This window comes from Sminthopsis crassicaudata, chromosome 6 (genome assembly GCF_048593235.1).
Source record: "Sminthopsis crassicaudata isolate SCR6 chromosome 6, ASM4859323v1, whole genome shotgun sequence".
Taxonomy (NCBI): domain Eukaryota; kingdom Metazoa; phylum Chordata; class Mammalia; order Dasyuromorphia; family Dasyuridae; genus Sminthopsis; species Sminthopsis crassicaudata.
In genome coordinates, this window is record NC_133622.1 from 204,674,826 (window position 1) to 204,691,996 (window position 17,171).

At 42.9% G+C, this 17,171-nt stretch overlaps 1 protein-coding gene across 4 annotated transcripts; it reads left to right on the forward strand.

Annotated features, from left to right (window-relative positions):
- Positions 1–761: 761 nt before the first annotated feature.
- On the forward strand, positions 762–16,891 carry WEE1 (WEE1 G2 checkpoint kinase). 4 transcript variants are annotated; one of them, XM_074276055.1, is made up of 11 exons: positions 762–1,478; positions 3,215–3,420; positions 3,959–4,025; positions 4,124–4,296; positions 6,010–6,131; positions 9,849–9,995; positions 11,593–11,685; positions 11,778–11,863; positions 13,147–13,317; positions 13,404–13,549; positions 15,557–16,891. In XM_074276055.1, the coding sequence occupies exons 1-11, from the start codon at positions 897–899 to the stop codon at positions 15,708–15,710; spliced, it is 1,947 nt and encodes a 648-aa protein (XP_074132156.1). In that variant the 5' UTR covers positions 762–896; the 3' UTR covers positions 15,711–16,891. The 4 variants fall into 4 exon arrangements, with proteins under 4 accessions (XP_074132156.1, XP_074132160.1, XP_074132158.1 ...); XM_074276059.1 differs by lacking the exon at positions 762–1,478 and adding an exon at positions 1,769–3,022; XM_074276057.1 differs by lacking the exon at positions 762–1,478 and adding an exon at positions 3,087–3,108.
- The last annotated feature ends 280 nt before the right edge of the window (positions 16,892–17,171 follow it).

Here is a 17,171-nt window from a genome sequence, read left to right on the forward strand (position 1 = left end):
GCCCTCCATTTTCTCTCCTCCCATTTTTCTTTTTTCCCTCCCATTCTCTCCCCCTCCAGCTTTGACCCTCTTCCTCCTCCTCCTCACCAACCAATTCTTTTCCCCTCCTCCTTCTCCCACGTTAATCCTCCTCCCGCTGCCCCCATTCTCTCCCCTCCCACTTTCCTCCTCCTCCGGCCCTCCGTTCTCTCCCCTCCCACTTTCCTCCTCTTCTCTCTCCTTTTTTCTTTCCAGCCCCCATTTGCTCCCCCTCTCATTTTCCCCTTCTCCTTTCCATTCTTTCTCTCCCCATTTCTCTTCCTCGAGTTCTTTCCCCTCCCGCCTTTCTAATCTTTCTCTTTCTCCTTTTCAACAAGCCCCGCCCCTTCAGGTCTCTCCTTCCCTATCGGCCAGCATCTCCGACCACGCCCTCTCTCCTCCCGCTCCTCTCCTCCTGCGCCGAAGTGTGTATGTGTTTGTGTGTCTCGAGCTACGTGAGTGAAGAGGAGGGTTGGAGGAGGGGGAAGGGCGGAGCCGCAGGTTTCGCGCCAAAATAGCGTAGCACGTATCCTCCCCCCGCGGGCAACGTAGCGCCCTCCTTTTTTTTCAAACCCCAAACTGGGCGGGGATTGGTGGGTTGGGCGTTCACGTGATTAACGGTCGCGGGAAGCCGCGTAGCCCGAACCTCGCAGGCAGATCCGCTCGGACCTCCGCAGCTCGGAATAGCCGCTGCCGCCGCTTCGGAGCCGCGACCCCGCTTCTCGCCCCGCTCCCGGCCGGCGCCGGCGCCCGCGGTGACGTCCCGCCTAGGCGCGGGAGCCGGAGCTGCCCCGGCCGCCGCCGCCGCCCCTGCCGAGCTCCCCGGGCCGCACGTGGCGGTCCCGCCCCCTCGGCCCCAGCTCCCGGTCCCGGCCCCCATGAGCTTCCAGAGCCGGCACCAGGCGCCGCCGCCCCGCGGCCGGCCCGGAGTCTCCTGCGCGCTACGGCAGAAGCTCATCTTCTCCCCGGGCAGCGACTGCGAGGAGGAGGAGGAGGAAGAGGAGGAGGAGGACGAGGGCAGCGGCCACAGCACCGGGGAGGACTCGGCCTTCCAGGAGCCCGACTCGCCGCTGCCGCCCGCCCGCAGCCCCGCAGCCCCGGGACCCGCCTCCGAGCCCGAGCCCGGCGGCAGTCGGCGCCCCCGGCCCCCGGCCCCGGGCCCGCGGGAGGAGGAGATGCCGCCGGCCGACGGGGGAAGTTCGGGGGACGGGGACACGGGCGGCGCCGAGGGTGACTCGTGGGAAGAGGAGGGATTCGGCTCGTCGTCCCCGGTCAAGTCCCCCGGCGCCTCCGCCGCCTACTACCTGAGCAGCCCCTTGTCTCCGCTCCGCGGGGACCGCTCCCCGCGCGGCCGCCAGCGCCGGGACGGCTCGTGCTCGCCGGTGCCCGACTACCCGGGCACGCCGCCTCACAAGACCTTCCGCAAGCTGCGGCTCTTCGACACGCCGCACACTCCGAAGGTGAGGCCGGGGCGCGATCCGCGGCGGGGGGCCCGGACTTTAAAGGGGACCCCCTCGGGGCTGCGGGCGCGGGGCCGGGATCCCGGGATGGGCGGGAGGGAGGGAGGGAGGGGGGCCCTGCCGCCGAACTGTTACATAAGCCCCGGAGCCGGCGCCGCGGGCTTGGCACCGAGCACTTCCAGCGTCCGTTACTGTTATGTAACTGAACAATGAGCCTCCGCAACGTCCCGGGCCCTTCCTCCGCCTCCCACACTCCCCCCGAGCCTCTCCGCCGGTCCGGGGCCTCGGCCCGCTTCTGTCCGCCCGGGGCGGCGGGGCCGGGCCAGCAGCCCAGCCCCCCGCTTATACCGCGGCCGCCGTGCTGACTGGGGTTACCCCAAATCTGCTCCGCACTAAGTGTGGGGGGCTCGGTGTCCGCAAAGCCCCAAGGCCTAACTCCGGGGTCCCGGAGCAGGCACAGTTTTGTCGGTTGGAATCTTCCGAGTTGGAGTTTTCAATTAAAAAGCCTTCCCTTGCCGCGTTTTTAGTTAATTTCCTAGGTTGTGTTCGATTCCACGGCTGTTAAGTGTGCGGTAGCGGGGGACACAGTGCAACGAGACCCACGTTTTTGGGGCATTTTCTAAAAACGCGTTTTGTTGGAGATGCCTTTTGTCCCCGTCTCCCTGGAACCCTAACGTGGGAGAAAAGAACGCTAGAATTTAGTAAAAACTTTCACACGTTGAGCTGTCAGAACCTTTAATGGCCTTTTCTGGGACAAAGTTTGTTTTCTATTTAGTTTTTAAGACAGATGACATCATTTATGTATCAGCCTAAAATAGGGATGTCAGTGTGAAGGAGTATAGTATTTGAAGATACGCATACACTCATGCTTATGTGTACGCGCCCAACGTCCCAGCCTCCCAACTTCAGTCCACACAGCCGGGTCTGCGACTTCCCGACCTTCATTTGAGCACCCCAGTCTTCTCTCACTCGGTGCAGGCCGCACTTAGTACACGCTTGTCCAACGAATGAATGCCGCCTCTGGTCAAGCCAGTGGGGAAGTTAGTCTCTTAAATTCCTAAGTGATTCCAGAAAGAAGTTAGCAGAAACATAGAATTTTATCAAAACAACACTACTGAACTGGAGTGTTTGAGCTTGTTTCCGTGTTTATGCAGCCTTCAAGATGGTGGTGGTTTGAGGGAGGCTCCAAGTTGTCCTTGTTATTGGTCAGCTTGGCCCATCCCACGTCCCGGGAGCCCCTTCGGGAGGGCTGGGGGAGGGATACTGCAGGTTTCTGGCTGCTTGCCCCTCCTGTCGATTGGTCTAGGCATTGAAAGGATTTGTTTCGGAACTGGCCACCTTCTACACCAGCCAAACAGATTGCTTCTTTTGATCTCAATTTTTACTGAATATTTACTGAAAAGTGAAGGGTTCATTTCAGCTTCATTTTGTATTGCTTCCGAGGAATTGTGTTTTAACTAAGTTACTCTTTGAAAAAGTAGACCAAACTTGAGAAATCTTCTGAACCAGATAAACAGCCTTGTTCCCCCAGGAACCAGACGGAGGCTTATGAGCCTTTTTTGCCTTGTTTCTTTTAGCTTGCTGTTTTGTTTTTGTTTTTGCTGCCAGATAGCCGATTGAGCGTTATAAAGTACTTCTTCCTTTAATGGTGGGGAGGCTAAATCGGCCAAGTGGGAGTGAGGGAGGATGTTGTTGATCATCTTAGGTACTGACAAACTTTCCTTGTTACAATCTAGAGTTTGCTCTCCAAAGCTCGAGGAATAGATTCCAGCTCTGTTAAACTCCGTGGTGGTTCTCTGTTCATGAGCTCAGGAAGATCAGAAAAACAAGGTTTTGACATGAGACAGACCCCTCAAGTGAATATTAATCCCTTCACTCCAGATTCATTGTTGCTTCATTCTTCGGGGCAGTGCCGGCGCAGGAAGAGAACGCACTGGAATGAGTATGTTATTTGATGTTGTCATCCAATGTTATTTTCAAGGCTTTTATACACTTGAATGAAATAAAAATTTGTGGTCACTGGCCCTATTTGCCATTAGTAAGACCCTGGGTGTTTGGAATTATTCAAGCAGAGTTGAGCTACTTTCTAGGAAAACTGTTTTATCAAATGAAAGGGTTATAGCTGTTAGACAAGGGGACTTTTTCCAGCTCAGAAGTTCTATTACTAAATTCTAGGTTGGGAAAATTAACTTGGAAAGGTTTGAGGAGAGAATTGTAGTAGGGTTAGGGAATTACTCTTATTTAATAGCCAAAAAACAAATGTGGGATGACAATTTTTACCCTAAAGCTGATTAGTAATCTTATCTTAAAAACCTTTGTGGGAGAGATATTTGGTTAATTTCTTATAAGCTATATCTTCACAGCATCCTTGTGTTAAGAGTCCCCTAGTAATCTGTGTACACTTGCAGGATGATGTTTAGGTCAGGTGCTGGACTATATCTTCTAAGTGTTGATATAGAGAACACCAATTCTCATTTTAGCTCCTGTGATGAAGACATGGAAGCAAGTGATGGAGAGCTTGAAGATGAGACTACCAGGCCTGCCAAGGTAGGTTGTTAGCTGCCTCCTCCTTTTTTCTGCTACCTTCTGTTGATCTGACTTTTTGTAAAACTTTTGAAACAGCCTCTCTTGTTTTTTTCTTACAGAGAATTACAATTACAGAAAGTAACATGAAATCAAGATATGAAAGTGAATTTCATGAACTGGAGAAGATTGGGTCAGGAGAATTTGGCTCTGTATTTAAGTGTGTAAAGAGGTTGGATGGATGCATCTATGCCATAAAGCGATCAAAAAAGCCGTTGGCTGGTTCTGTTGATGAGTAAGTGTTTTTTTTTTTTTACTTTATGTGCTCCTTTGTTAGAAATAATTTGTTAAACTCTTGAGTTATAGCTGCATTCAAGTTCTAAATTTAAAACTGTCTTCAAATTTAGAAAAATGTTGTTCTGGTCAGTTTTTTCTTCCCAAATAAGTTGTGATTTTGGACCTGGGAATATTTGAAGTTTAGTATGAAATTGGGACATAATTGTACTGTCTTTAAAAAAAAGTAGATTTCTATAGATATCTTTTGTTTTTGCCCAGCCCGCATTTCTTTCGTTCCTTTTCTTTCCCCTCTCAGAGAATTATCTCTAGGACAAAAAAATTTATTTTTTTTTTTTAAATGATGAGGAAAGTACTTATCAAAATAAATTGTCACATACATGTCTAAATTCAAAGCAATATTTCAAACTGTGGACCTTCTTCAGAGGATGTCTTCTCATACCCCTCTTTGAGACCATGCTTGTTTGTAATTTTGCAACATTCACTTTTGTTTTATGATAGTGTTTTTTTTTTTTTGCATTGTTGTAATCATTGTGTACATTGTATTCCTGGCTCTCTTTACTCCATTCTGCATCAGTTCATATTTATCTGTCCATGTGTCGTATTCATAATGTACACATTTTTGAGGGGGAGGGGTTTGATGCTTTCCTAAACCAGTCTGGGTTGTGACTTAACTAGGATTACATAGCTAGCATATGTCAAGGGTCCGAGGCTGGATTCCAGTGCAGGGCCTTGTGCTCTCTCTTTTGACACCCAGCTGCCCCTGTCTACATTGGTTCTTTGCTTTTTTTTTTTTTTTTTTTCTTTTTCTTCCTTCCTTCTTTCCTCCTTCCCTCCCTCCTACAGGTAGGGAGTGTTAAGTGTCAGTACATCAATTTTTAAAGTACAGAAATATTCCATTATATGAATTCCATTAGATTTACCACTTATGGATATCCACAACTTTGTTTCTAATTCTTTGCTACCATAAAAAATGCTGCCATTAATATTTTTTTGGTATGTCATTAATCTTCTGGGGGGAGGGGGCATTCTGGATCAAATGGTATAACCATTTTAACAGTTTTATTTACAAAATTCCAGATTACTTTCTAGAATTACATGACTCCATTAATTAGGGCATTTGTATTCCTGTCTTTGCAGGAGCCCTTTAGCATAGACTATTTTTGGTTTTTATCAATTTTACCAGTTTGCTGGGTTGAGATGGAACCTTCAGGGTTGTTTTGATGTGCATTTCTCTTATTATTTATAAGTGACTTTAGAAATACTTTGGTATGGTTATTAACAGTTTGCAATACTCTTGAGAACTGGCTTATGTCTTATATGTTTTTCTTAGTTTTTTAAATTTTCTTAGTTTCTTAGTTTTTTTTTTTTTTTAAATGTTTTGGATATCAGACCATTCTCAGAACTCCCTCCCTCAATTTAGCTTTTCTGCTTCAAAGAATTAGAAGTGGCTAAACAGGGGCAGCTAGGTGGCGCAGTGGAGAGCGCTCCAGCCCCTGAAGTCAGGAGGACCTGAGTTCAAATTAGGTTTTAGACGCTTAACACTTCCTAGCTGTATGACCCTGGGCAAGTTACTTAACCCCAACTGCCTCAGCTAAAAAAAAAGTGGCTGAACAAGTGCTTTGTCTTGACCCAAAACTCCTTTAGGGGGTGACCTATGATAGGGTGAAATTGCCTGGTTTATGTTGATACTGATTTCAAACTTCTTATACAGACAGAATGCTTTAAGAGAAGTCTATGCTCACGCAGTACTTGGACAGCATTCTCATGTGGTTCGATACTTCTCTGCATGGGCAGAAGATGATCACATGCTGATACAGAATGAATATTGTAATGGTAAGCCAGACATCTTCTTGGGGGGGTGGGGAGGATTGTTTAAAACATTTTGTTTTCCCATTTCTTCCCAGAGGAGGAAACCTGAGTGAAGCCGGAAAAGGCTTTAAAGTTCAAAAACTGGGATTCTTGTCCTAACTGCTATTTACACTCAGTTTCTATAAAGTGGAAAGAATCCTCTTCAAGCTGCTTAGTTTTTAGAGTAAAGAGATTGTGATTATGAATGTATTTGGTGTAAACTGTGAACATTGTCAGCTGTCATAATGTTATAAACAAAGCGAATACTGAAAACTGTTATTCCTAAGGTCACTTAAAATCTTTAATTCTATTGTCTTTTCTATATCAATTTAGTTTAAACAAGCATTTGTCATCAAGTTGCCTTTCTAAAGAGAAACTAAGTAGTCTAGGAAGAATCCATTTTCCTTCCAATAAAACACTATTCCAAGTTTTGTTTGTTTGTTTGTTTTTTAAATGAGTATATTTCCACATAGTTGCCTTTGCCTGAGCTGTGTGTTACAGGTGCAGAATGGGATCTTATGCTTTTTTCTCTCTCTGGCTGCTCATTAAGTAGAAAGCACCACAGCAATTTTCTAATTTGGCTGAAAAGTCACTAAAAATAGGGAAGGTTAACAGGCATCATAGTGAACTTTTCAATACAAACAAACTCTTTAGCCTGCTTTTTGAGCTGTGCAGCATAGGTAGCAAGTAATAGTTTTGGGGGGAGGATGGGTGAAGGGTAGGGAAAAAATTTTGAGTGTCATATTACTAGAGAAAACTGTCTACATATATTTGCTGTTTCCTCATTGTTCACTTACATCTCAAACTTATGAAAACTAGCTTCTAATACCACTGGCCTGAAATGATTTTCTAAGATTATCAAAGGTCTCATAATTATTAAAGCTGATGGCCAGATCTTGGTCCTCTTCCTTCTTGACTTTTACAGTTTATGATACTGTTGACCATTCTCTCCTTGTTAGTCTCTCTTTCTTCTATTTTTCTTATGTTACTTTCTGTGTTTCTTGACTATTCTATAGGATAAAGGCCTTTGCTATCTGGCTCCATCAGACATTTCCAGATTTATTTCATATTACCTCTTTCCACATTGTGTTTTTATCAAACCAGCTTACTTGTTCCCAGAGCTTCTCATTTCCAGCCTTCATTCCATTGCATAAACTACACTTTTAGGTCTTGGATATTGCCTCTCTTGCTTCTGCATGGGAGAATTCTTTGTTTCCTTCAAAGTTAGGTACTTGCCTAGTTAATAGGAAGCCTTTCCTGATCTCTTTTAAGTGGGAGTGTTCTCTCTCCTCAAATTAATTTGTGTAAGTATAGCATCCCCCCAAGTACACTATAAATTCCTAGAGGAAAGGGATTGGAGGGACTGTTTTTCAGTTCATCCTTATATCCCCAATACTTGACAATAAGACTGTGAAAATAATAGAACTTCAAACCAGTTCCAATTGTTCAGTGATGAAGAAAGCCATATATATACACCCAGAGAGGGAGGCTTGTGGGAACTAAGTGTGAAACACAACATAGCATTTTCATGCTTTCTGTTGATGTTTGCTTGCATTTTATTTTCCTTCTCAGGTTTTTTTTCTTTCTAGATCCAATTTTTCTTGTGTAGCAAGAAAACTGTATAAATATGTATACATATATTAGATTTAACACATTTAACCTGTATTGGATTACCTGCCATCTAGGGGATGGGGAGGAGGGAAGGAGGGGAAAATTTGTAACAGAAGGTTTTGCATGAGTCAGTATTGAAAAATTACCTAGGCATATGTTTTGTAAATGAAAAGCTTTAACCTAAAAATAAACAAATAAATAAATCCAAACTCCAAAAAAAACTCCAAAAAAAAAAAAAGAAAGAAAATAATAGAACATAAAAGTTTATTGAATTAAGTTGACTTTAGGGTCAAGTTGTGTGAGCCAAGAATTTTTTCGAGTCATTTGAGAAAACTTTGCCGTTTAGGCTCTAGAAGATTGTCTTGTCTCCTTTTCTGGCTATGCTCCTGTAAAACCATCTACAACTGCTGCTCCACTATTGTTCATTTGTAAACCTCCTGCAGCCTGGCTCCTGGCCCCATCTTATGTCTTTCGAAAGTACCATTGATCTTCTGATTGCCCAGTGTGGTGGCACCTTCTTGATCCTCATCCCTCTGTAGCTTGTGGTTTTCCTGGCCCTGCTCTTCCTGGCCTCCTTCTGAACCTCCTTGGTTGGATCTTCCTCCAGGTCCTGCCTGACAAAGGGCGTGACACCCAAAGACTCCAACCTGGCCTTCCTCCCCTCTCCTCCATTATCTTAGTTGGTGATCTTACCAGCTGCTATAAGTTCAATTATTTCTGATCGGCTTCTCTTCACATCTATTTGTCCAGCCTTCCTCTCTCCCTGGCTACAATCTGACATCCATCACCAGCTGCCTGTTGAGTACCTAAAGCTAAATGCCTGCAGGGATCTCCAACTCAGCAAACACAATGTCTCCTTCCCCCCACATCTGTCCTTGAACACCACCTGCTTGGACTGTGACAGTAATCTTCTGAGGGTCTCTCCCCTTCAGTCCGTCTTCCATTCAGCAACTGCACCTGATGCCCAGGGCTGACCGCATTAACCCCAGGCAAAAAAAAGTGGAAGTTGATTTTAGTACTCTCAGATCTGAGATAAACCCTCTGTATGTAAAAAGTCCTTCACAATACGTTCCCTTCCTTCAATCCAGTTTTCTCATGCTTGACCACCTTCCACTGGACGATCTGTTGACACTGGCTTCCTTGCTGTTGATCTCATCTCCCAGGTCCAGGCCATCTCACTGGCGGTCCTGCCTACTCGAAATGTTCTCCCTTGAGCATTCTGGCTTCCTTCCAGAAGTCCTTCTCTGATTCTCCCCCTGATGGTGGTGCCTTCCTTCTGATAGTATCTGTCCCCTATACTGCATGGATACTATATAAATGGTTGTGGGCGTGTTGTTTTCCCATTGGAATGGGAAGAGCTCTGCAGAGCGCCACCCTATAGTCCAGGTCCTACCATATGATAAATGTTGGATGATGAAAGTCCATAAGCATTTGTTAAATTCTGAACATGGAACGTGTGCTAGGGTTAAGAAGCCAGGGACACACACCAGTTCTCGACCTCCAGAAGTTTTTAATTAAATAGGGGCAATAACAGCCAACCCACAATATAGAGTAGAACAGGATAAGTGCAAAGCAAGTGCTAACAGAGGTTTTATAGAAATGCTGAAAGATCATTGTTAGCTGAAGGTTGTCTGACCTGTATAAAGAATTTTTGTACCTTTAAGAGTAAATATCTGTGAAGGCGAGGTCTAAGGCCAGGGAACAATGAGCAGAGGCGATTGTATAGTCTTCCCTGGAACAGAAGGAACTATCGACATCAGATAGTTTAAAAGGGATTAGGTTAGAGGAATTGAGGATTCCGACTGGAGAACTGTTGTCTGTCCCAGCCAGAGAGAACATGGAGAAGATGTTCTGTTAGATTGGGTCACATAAAGGGCCAAGGATAATGCTAATAAAATCTTGTTTTTCTTTTGTAAGATTTGAATACTTGTATGAGAGTTAATTACAAGGAAAAAATTCTAAAAGCGCTTTGTGCTTGTTCTCAGAAAGAACTTCTTTGGGAGTAACTGAAGAAGTACTTCCCTCTAAAATCAAGGGACTTGATTGAAAATATTTCAGAAGGAAAAAACTAATTTTTCTTATCTTTGTCAGGTGGAAGCTTAGGGGATGCCATAAGTGAAAACTACAGAAGCATGAATTATTTTTCGGAAACAGAACTTAAAGATCTCCTCTTACAAGTTGCTCGTGGCTTGAAATACATTCACTCGATGTCATTGGTACACATGGATATTAAGCCTAGTAAGTACAATATTTTAAGTTTTGCTCTTGGAGGCCACATTACCTGATCTTAGTTGAAAGGACTATGTAACATCATAGTAAGTTTTCTTTTGTTAGCTTTGAGTGTCTCAAAAACTACACTAGCAGGTCCTAGCAGATCTAGAAAGACTTCAAGTATAGGTTGGCATTTGACTAAAGTTAAGACAGGCCACCAGCAGGTTGGCCACTAAGTGATGATTTTTTTTTTCTTTTCACATACAGAGATATCTATTAAAGGGTGGAAGGGGTGATATTTGAGTTGGGGTGAAGAGGGCAGCATCTATGCTGGTTAAGTAAAATCAGTGATTTTGCCAGTTCTTAAAATATTGAAGTTAAATAACTTTTATGTTTCCCTTAATAGTTAACGTTTATATAGCACTTTAAAGGTTTGCAAAATGTTTTACAAATGTTATCATTGACTTAAAAGTTTGAATAACTTATTCTGTTAAAAACTGGAACATTGTCAGGGAATTCTGTCTTACAGTTCTTGACTCAGTATAAGTTATTTGAGTATTTTATTAAATGTTTTTTAAGAACTTTGTAATATGTATACATCCAAAGACATCAATGGAAACTTACAATGTATATGTAACTCTTCCTAGTCCTTGTGGCTTTGATGCTGAGCAAAACAAATATCCCTGGAGAAACATGGTAATGTAGTGAAGTGGCAGTCTGTGGTCCTTTGAGGCTGAGAAAGGAGTCATTTGGCTACTGTGGCTAAAAGTACTAGCTAGGACTGTTCTCCAGAGGGAGGGGATGTGAGAGCCAGAAATTGTCCCCGTTCTTTTTTCTAGAGTAGTGTAAATTATAGAAGCGCAGCTGAAAGGGCCTTACAAGTCACAGTCCTGAAGGGTCCACAGGGGACCTGGGAATGGCCAAGGGGGTCAGTTGCTCTTTGCTTGACTCTGGGCTGCAGGGGACCCACACACGCGGTGTTCTTGACTTCCTATTATGTCTCTGTTGATTCTCAGAACCCATGCCTTCCCTTGTGCCTTTATGACTGTTGTTCATTTATGTCTGATGGTAGTGGAGTGGTTTGCTATCTCCTCCCCCATTTTACAGATGAGGAATTGAGACAAATAGGAGTTAAGCACTTGCCCAGGGTCCCAGCTAGGAAATGTCTTGAGTCTGGACTGGAACGCCACTCTTGCTGAGTCTAGGCCCAGTCCTTTGTGCACTGGCACACAAGTAGGGACTTCAGGGTTAAGAACCTGGAGCCCTTTGGGAGGGAGGGGACAAAAAGAGCAATTACTGGCACTTTGGCAGCTGAGCCATTGGACTGCTCCATCTTGAGGTCACTGAAATGCCTGCCACTTGCCCACTCCCATCATTTGCAAAATGGCATGGTAGTGTTTTAGCTGAGGACTTCATACAGTTGTTGTGGGTTTCAAACAAGGGTTGTTCAATAATAGTAAGGTAATAAAGTCCCACACTAATATGTCATTGATTCAAGTCTAGCATTAATACTCTAGTTAGTCTGAAATTAATGGAATTTGACTAAAACTTTGAAACTTGTATTGATATTTTTTCAAATGGAATTTTTATTTCTACTCACATCTTTTTTTTTCCCCTTTGGCAGGTAATATTTTCATATCTAGGGTGTCAATCCCAGGTACAACTGAGGAAGGGGATGAAGATGATTGGGTAGCCAATAAAGTTATTTTTAAAATAGGTAAGAAATCTAGATCATTACAAGATTCTTATTTATATTAGCACAATAAAAGAAGCTTCTGTTTCACTTGACTTAACTTTTGCTTTGCCTAGGTGATCTTGGACATGTAACAAGGATATCTAGTCCTCAAGTAGAAGAAGGTGATAGTCGCTTCCTTGCCAATGAAGTTTTACAAGAGGTAACTTGAGCTGCCAGTGCTGAATCTGACTTCAAAAGTTACAGCCAGTACTAACTAGGGCCTTTGAGGTTTTACCGCTGATAAAATGAAAATTCCTTGAGGATAGAGACCATTTTGCTTCTTTGTCCTTATTCTTCCCTTGAATATAATAGGTGCTTAACAATGTTTGTTTAATTAAATAGTCTGTACCATCTGTGTAAAAGAAGACCCTGACATAATGTTGCCCCATCCATGTCAGCCTTGAGTAATGTCATTTATGACTTTAACCAAACCTTAAGAGTTACATTGTAGAGCTTGGTGGAACTAACTGCCTCTCTGATGTTTTGCGTAACACCGAGTTTATCTGCACTATTGAGTAATACTAAGTTAGGTATGTCTATCAAAATGCCTGGAGATTAGAAGACTTAGGAAGTGATGTTATCTGTTTAAAATATGTGAGGGTTTTCACAAAGCAGAACAGGTTAGACTTGTTATGCTTGGCTCCAGGAGGGAAAATTACTACAGAGAAGCAGATTTTTACTCTCACTATATAAGGAAAAACTTCTGAGACATTAGTATTTTTTAAAATATATTTCAAGAATACATTTTTTTTCTTTCTCTACTGCCAAAATAATAATAATAAACAACACATTTTTAAAAGCTGTCAGAACAAATCTGCATAGGCCAACAAAACATGGAATCCAAAACCATATATATGTCTCATTCTGCATTTTAAATTCATCATTTCTCTGGCAGGAGGTGAAATGGCATGTTTCATCTTTGGATTTGTGATTTTTGTTGACATTTATTAAAGAACTAAAGTGTTTTATAGTTGTTTTTCCTGCTTATGCTGTTGTTTTGGTATAATTTGGTATAAATTGTTCAATTATTCTCATTTCATTCTGCATTAGTTCATAGTCTTCAGAGTTCCTTCTGAAACTGTCCATTTAATAATTTCTAATCCCATGATAACATTTCATCATGTTTATATATCATAATTTATTAAGCCATTTCTTAATAGGTGAGTGCCCTTTTAATTTCTTTTCTTTCCTTTTATTTGTGGCTATTATGCAAAAAGCTACTAAACTTATTTTTGTACACATCCTCTTCCTTTGACCTCTGTGGCCAAGTGTTCATGTGTTGGATGTAAGGTTCTGCCCAGTTTCTTGCTGCTAGTACAGCTCAAGTCTGAAGTCTGAATCCCTGCTGGAAGGCTCCTCACCTCTCACCTCCAGCAGCATTTTTGTGTCCCATATGTAAACAAGCTGTTACTGCTCTGAGACCATCTACTTCTCTGCCTGCAGAACTACACTCATTTGCCAAAGGCAGATATTTTTGCTCTGGCCCTCACCGTGGTGTGTGCTGCTGGCGCCGAGCCTCTCCCCACCAATGGAGACCAGTGGCACGAAATACGGCAGGGAAAGCTGCCCCGGATCCCCCAGGTCCTCTCACAAGAACTGACGGATCTGCTGAAAGTGAGTGTGGCTCTGCCTCATCTTTCTGGGCGAGGGGATTGCCAAGGGGCCTCCCGTCTCCTGAGGGTCACTTTTCTTCTCCAAAGGTCATGATTCACCCTGACCCTGAGAGGAGGCCGTCTGCCGTGGCCCTGGTCAAGCACTCGGTGCTGCTCTCTGCCTCCAGGAAGAGCGCTGAACAGTTACGCATCGAGCTGAATGCAGAAAAATTCAAGAACTCCCTCCTGCAGAAGTAAGTCCTTGGAGGTGGGAGCCTCTCCCTCTAGTCATTAGGTTTTGTTTCCTTCCTTTCTGAACTCATCTTTTGCCATTACTTGCCCCAAATTTTAAGGAAAGGGAAAATCAGTTTAGCAAAACCAAGAAGATCCCTGATAGCAGTCGACAGTGTAGCCAGTGATCCTTAACTCAAGTCTCCCCCCATCTCTTACCAAGAAGAGAGAAAGGGGCTTTTTCCCATCCATTTTCTGGGGCCACCCTTAGTCCTTACAATTGCATATAGTGGACAATTCTTGACCAAGATTATTGTGTGGATTGTCCCAGCTTTATTTACTTTACCTCTGGATCAGTTTGTGTAACTTTTCCCAAGCTTTCCTGAATTGTTCATAATAGTTGCTTGGTTGTGGGGTTTTTTTGTTGTTGTTTTTTTAAACACTACAACAGTTTTCTGATATTGTTGTTTGTCCCTCATACTCAAAGAAGATCCTAACATCAGGGAGGGGATGCCATGACATGCCCGTGAATCTGATCCAAGAGAAGGAGGGCAGGGCAAGATCACCTGCCTCACTTTCCTCTCCAGAGCCATCTAGATCCAGTGGCAGGATATAGGTCAGGAGGACTGGAGATGGCTCTGGATCTAATGGGAGACCCTAATCTTTTTAAGCTAAGGTCTTTAACAGGTCTCAGTTTGATCGAGGCAATGCCCATTTGGTGGTTAAGGCTGGTTACTTACAGTCATGTTCATAATTTAGCCATTTTCCCCTCAAATGAGTAGTGCTCCATTTGTAGTTCTTTGCTGTTATGGATATTTTGATGTATATGAGACCTTTCTCTTTTTCATCTCCATAATACAATGTTATAGGGCATTTTTTAAAGAAGTAAAATAAATTCGCTTGGTTCAAATTCAGGCTACATCTCTTTTGGAAAAAAAACAAATCAGTGCTGAAAGGCACTAGGTTAGTAGGTCATGCTCAGATTGTACAAGGGCAAGCTAGGTTGGAGGGAAAGGGCAGCCTATATTAAGAGCAAAAACAGTAGCACTGCTCTGAGCTCTGCACCATAGGCAAATAATCTAGACTTCAGAGCCCTCCTTTTTTTCCCCTCACCACTTATTTTATTTTTTTTAATAGTATTGTATCTTCCCAAATACATGTCAAGACAGTTTTCAGCATTCATTTTTGCAAAACTTTGTGTTCGTGACAATCCTTCTAAACTGGCTTTCTGTGAGAGAGAGCTTTGCTTCCATATATATTCATGACTCTTAGGTGTTGGTATCTCCCCCACTGCAGCAAATCTCAGCACTTTCTTCCATGCTTTCAACAAATGCCCCACAGAAGAGTTGTTCAACATCTGGAAGTCTTCTGGTTCTTTTTAAAAGGACTAATGTGTAACACTTAGGTGACTGACCTGCCATTCCTTTTTCCTTCTATTTTGGGCATCCCCTTCCCTCTTTTCAGTATTGGCTGTGCTTCAACTCTCCTATTATGATGGTTGTTCAGAACTGTATGGTTCTGAAAGGGCTTTTTCCCTGCTTTGCCTCCTTGACAACAGAAGTAGAAAAAGACTGTAGGACTGGATGAGAACCATTTATGTTTTTAGCAGTTTTGTGGGGCTCAACTAAAATGATCTTGTGGAACTTAATCTTTGGTAATGGACTCTCAATATTTTGCAGGCATCTTTAGGATTTATACAAAGAGAAGATGCAGTGTATAGCAGGTTACTTTCTGTCTTGGGAGGGAGAGAGGGCAGAAAAGGAAGAAAATTTGCAATGTAAGATTTTGCAGAGCTGAATGCTGAAAAACAATTTTTACCTGTATTACCATTAAAATGTAAAAAAATCAACAAAGAGATGATGCAGGCAAATAATTGATGGAGGTGTATTTTGATGTTTTATCTTCAAATAAATTAAGACATACAAATGTCTGTCATTTGCTCCTCAGGATTTTGTCATCACTTAATGAACTTGCCCAAGTGCAGCACAATCCTGAATTCCTGCTTCCTCATTCTTTCTTTTTCCTCTTAGAGAACTAAAGAAAGCACAGATGGCAAAGGCGGCCGCAGAGGAGCGTGCGCTGTTTACAGACAGGATGGCCACTCGGTCCAGCACCCAGAGTAACAGAACAGCGCGACTCATTGGGAAGAAAATGAACCGCTCCGTTAGCTTGACCATATATTGAACTGGACCATGGACCTCTGCCTTAAACCTGTGACAAGAGCTGCAAAGATGGCCTCTCATTGCCCTCATTTGTTCCATCTTCCATGTCTATAGTTTGACTGAAACCCCTTTTGTGGGTTTTCCTGGTGAATTTGGAAGCTGTGTTCTGACCAGTGGTATTTATCTTGGACTTGGTACCTGGTCTTTGGGGTCAGTTTACCCATGTTTCACCAGCTGCCCCAGGGTTAACCACTATTGTGGTCTGCTGCTTTGAGATTGCTATCGCATGGCGCACTAGAAGGCATTGATCTCTCCCTTACACCAATCAGGAGGACTGTATGGCCGTATTTCAAGTCAAAGTCTGCCTTTTTAAAAAGGAAAATATGTGCTGAGGTGACTCGGTACCAACCCCCGTAATGTACCTGGTGTCAAACCTTTTTTTGTTTAATTGTGAATTTTACTTGTATATCCAACTGGGAGCACTTTGTAGGCATTACGTAACCCATGGGAGGATGGTCCCATGGGAGTATTTGCCTTGTGAATTTGCTGCTATCTTAGTTTTGTCTTTGCTGTAAAATTGTAGCATTAAAACAATCATTGTTAATAGGCTTTCTGTTGAAACAATTATGTGACACATATAAGCTGCTCAGGAAAAAGCAGCTTTCTCTCCCTTTTTTTCTTGGAAGCTAGTGCATTAGAAAGATGCACCTTTTGTCTCTTTTTGGACTCTGTATTAATGTAGTATAATTATTACTGGTTTTGTAATTCTTCCCAATAATGGCCTTCCTGTCCTACCCTTTCCAATTTTTAAAGTGTTTTTCCCTCTTTCTTTTTCCTTCTCCCAAGTATTTGTACTGGGCTGTACTGTTAGTCTGTTTTTAAATGTTTTTGCCTGGTTTTTCTTTGATATTCATGTATATAAATTGATTTTGCTGATACTGTACAGACTTACAATCTGAAATACCTGAATGACTTCTCACTATTCCAAGTTCTTCAAGAAACATAACCTTGACTGTAAATTAGCCTCTTTGAACTAATAATACAGACTGTTAGTGGATTTAGTGGGTTGGATCTTGTCCCAAATAGAATTGGCTATTATTGGTTTGTTTGTCATTAATTTTGGTTTCAAACATGTTTACATTTGTCTGGGTTCAACTTCTATTTTTATTAGTGTTGATGAGCATATTAAAAGTCATTCGGAGCTTGGTGACTGTCTCTGAATGCCTTTGTGCTCTCTTGAGCTGGGTCTTGCATTAAAAATGACTATTTCTGGGCAGATTATTTGACCTCTGACTCAAATTACCTGTGAAAGTATCACATCTCTATTTGTAGTAATTATACTACATTTAACCATAAAATAGAGATGACACTTTTGCTTTATCTTCCTCAAAGAAATTATGGGTGGCAAGCACCTTGGGTAAATTGTTAAATGCTATGTTTAATGATCAGTGCCATGCTACGCCACAACAAATTTGAAGATCTT

Excerpts from the sequence above, each read along its gene's own strand:
- WEE1 (XM_074276055.1), top strand. The coding sequence starts at position 897 with ATGAGCTTCCAGAGCCGGCACCAGGCGCCGCCGCCCCGCGGCCGGCCC. Across the intron at positions 6,132-9,848 it reads ACAGAATGAATATTGTAATG|GTGGAAGCTTAGGGGATGCC; the intron begins GTAAGCCAGACA and ends TATCTTTGTCAG. Across the intron at positions 13,550-15,556 it reads AAGAACTCCCTCCTGCAGAA|AGAACTAAAGAAAGCACAGA; the intron begins GTAAGTCCTTGG and ends TTTTCCTCTTAG.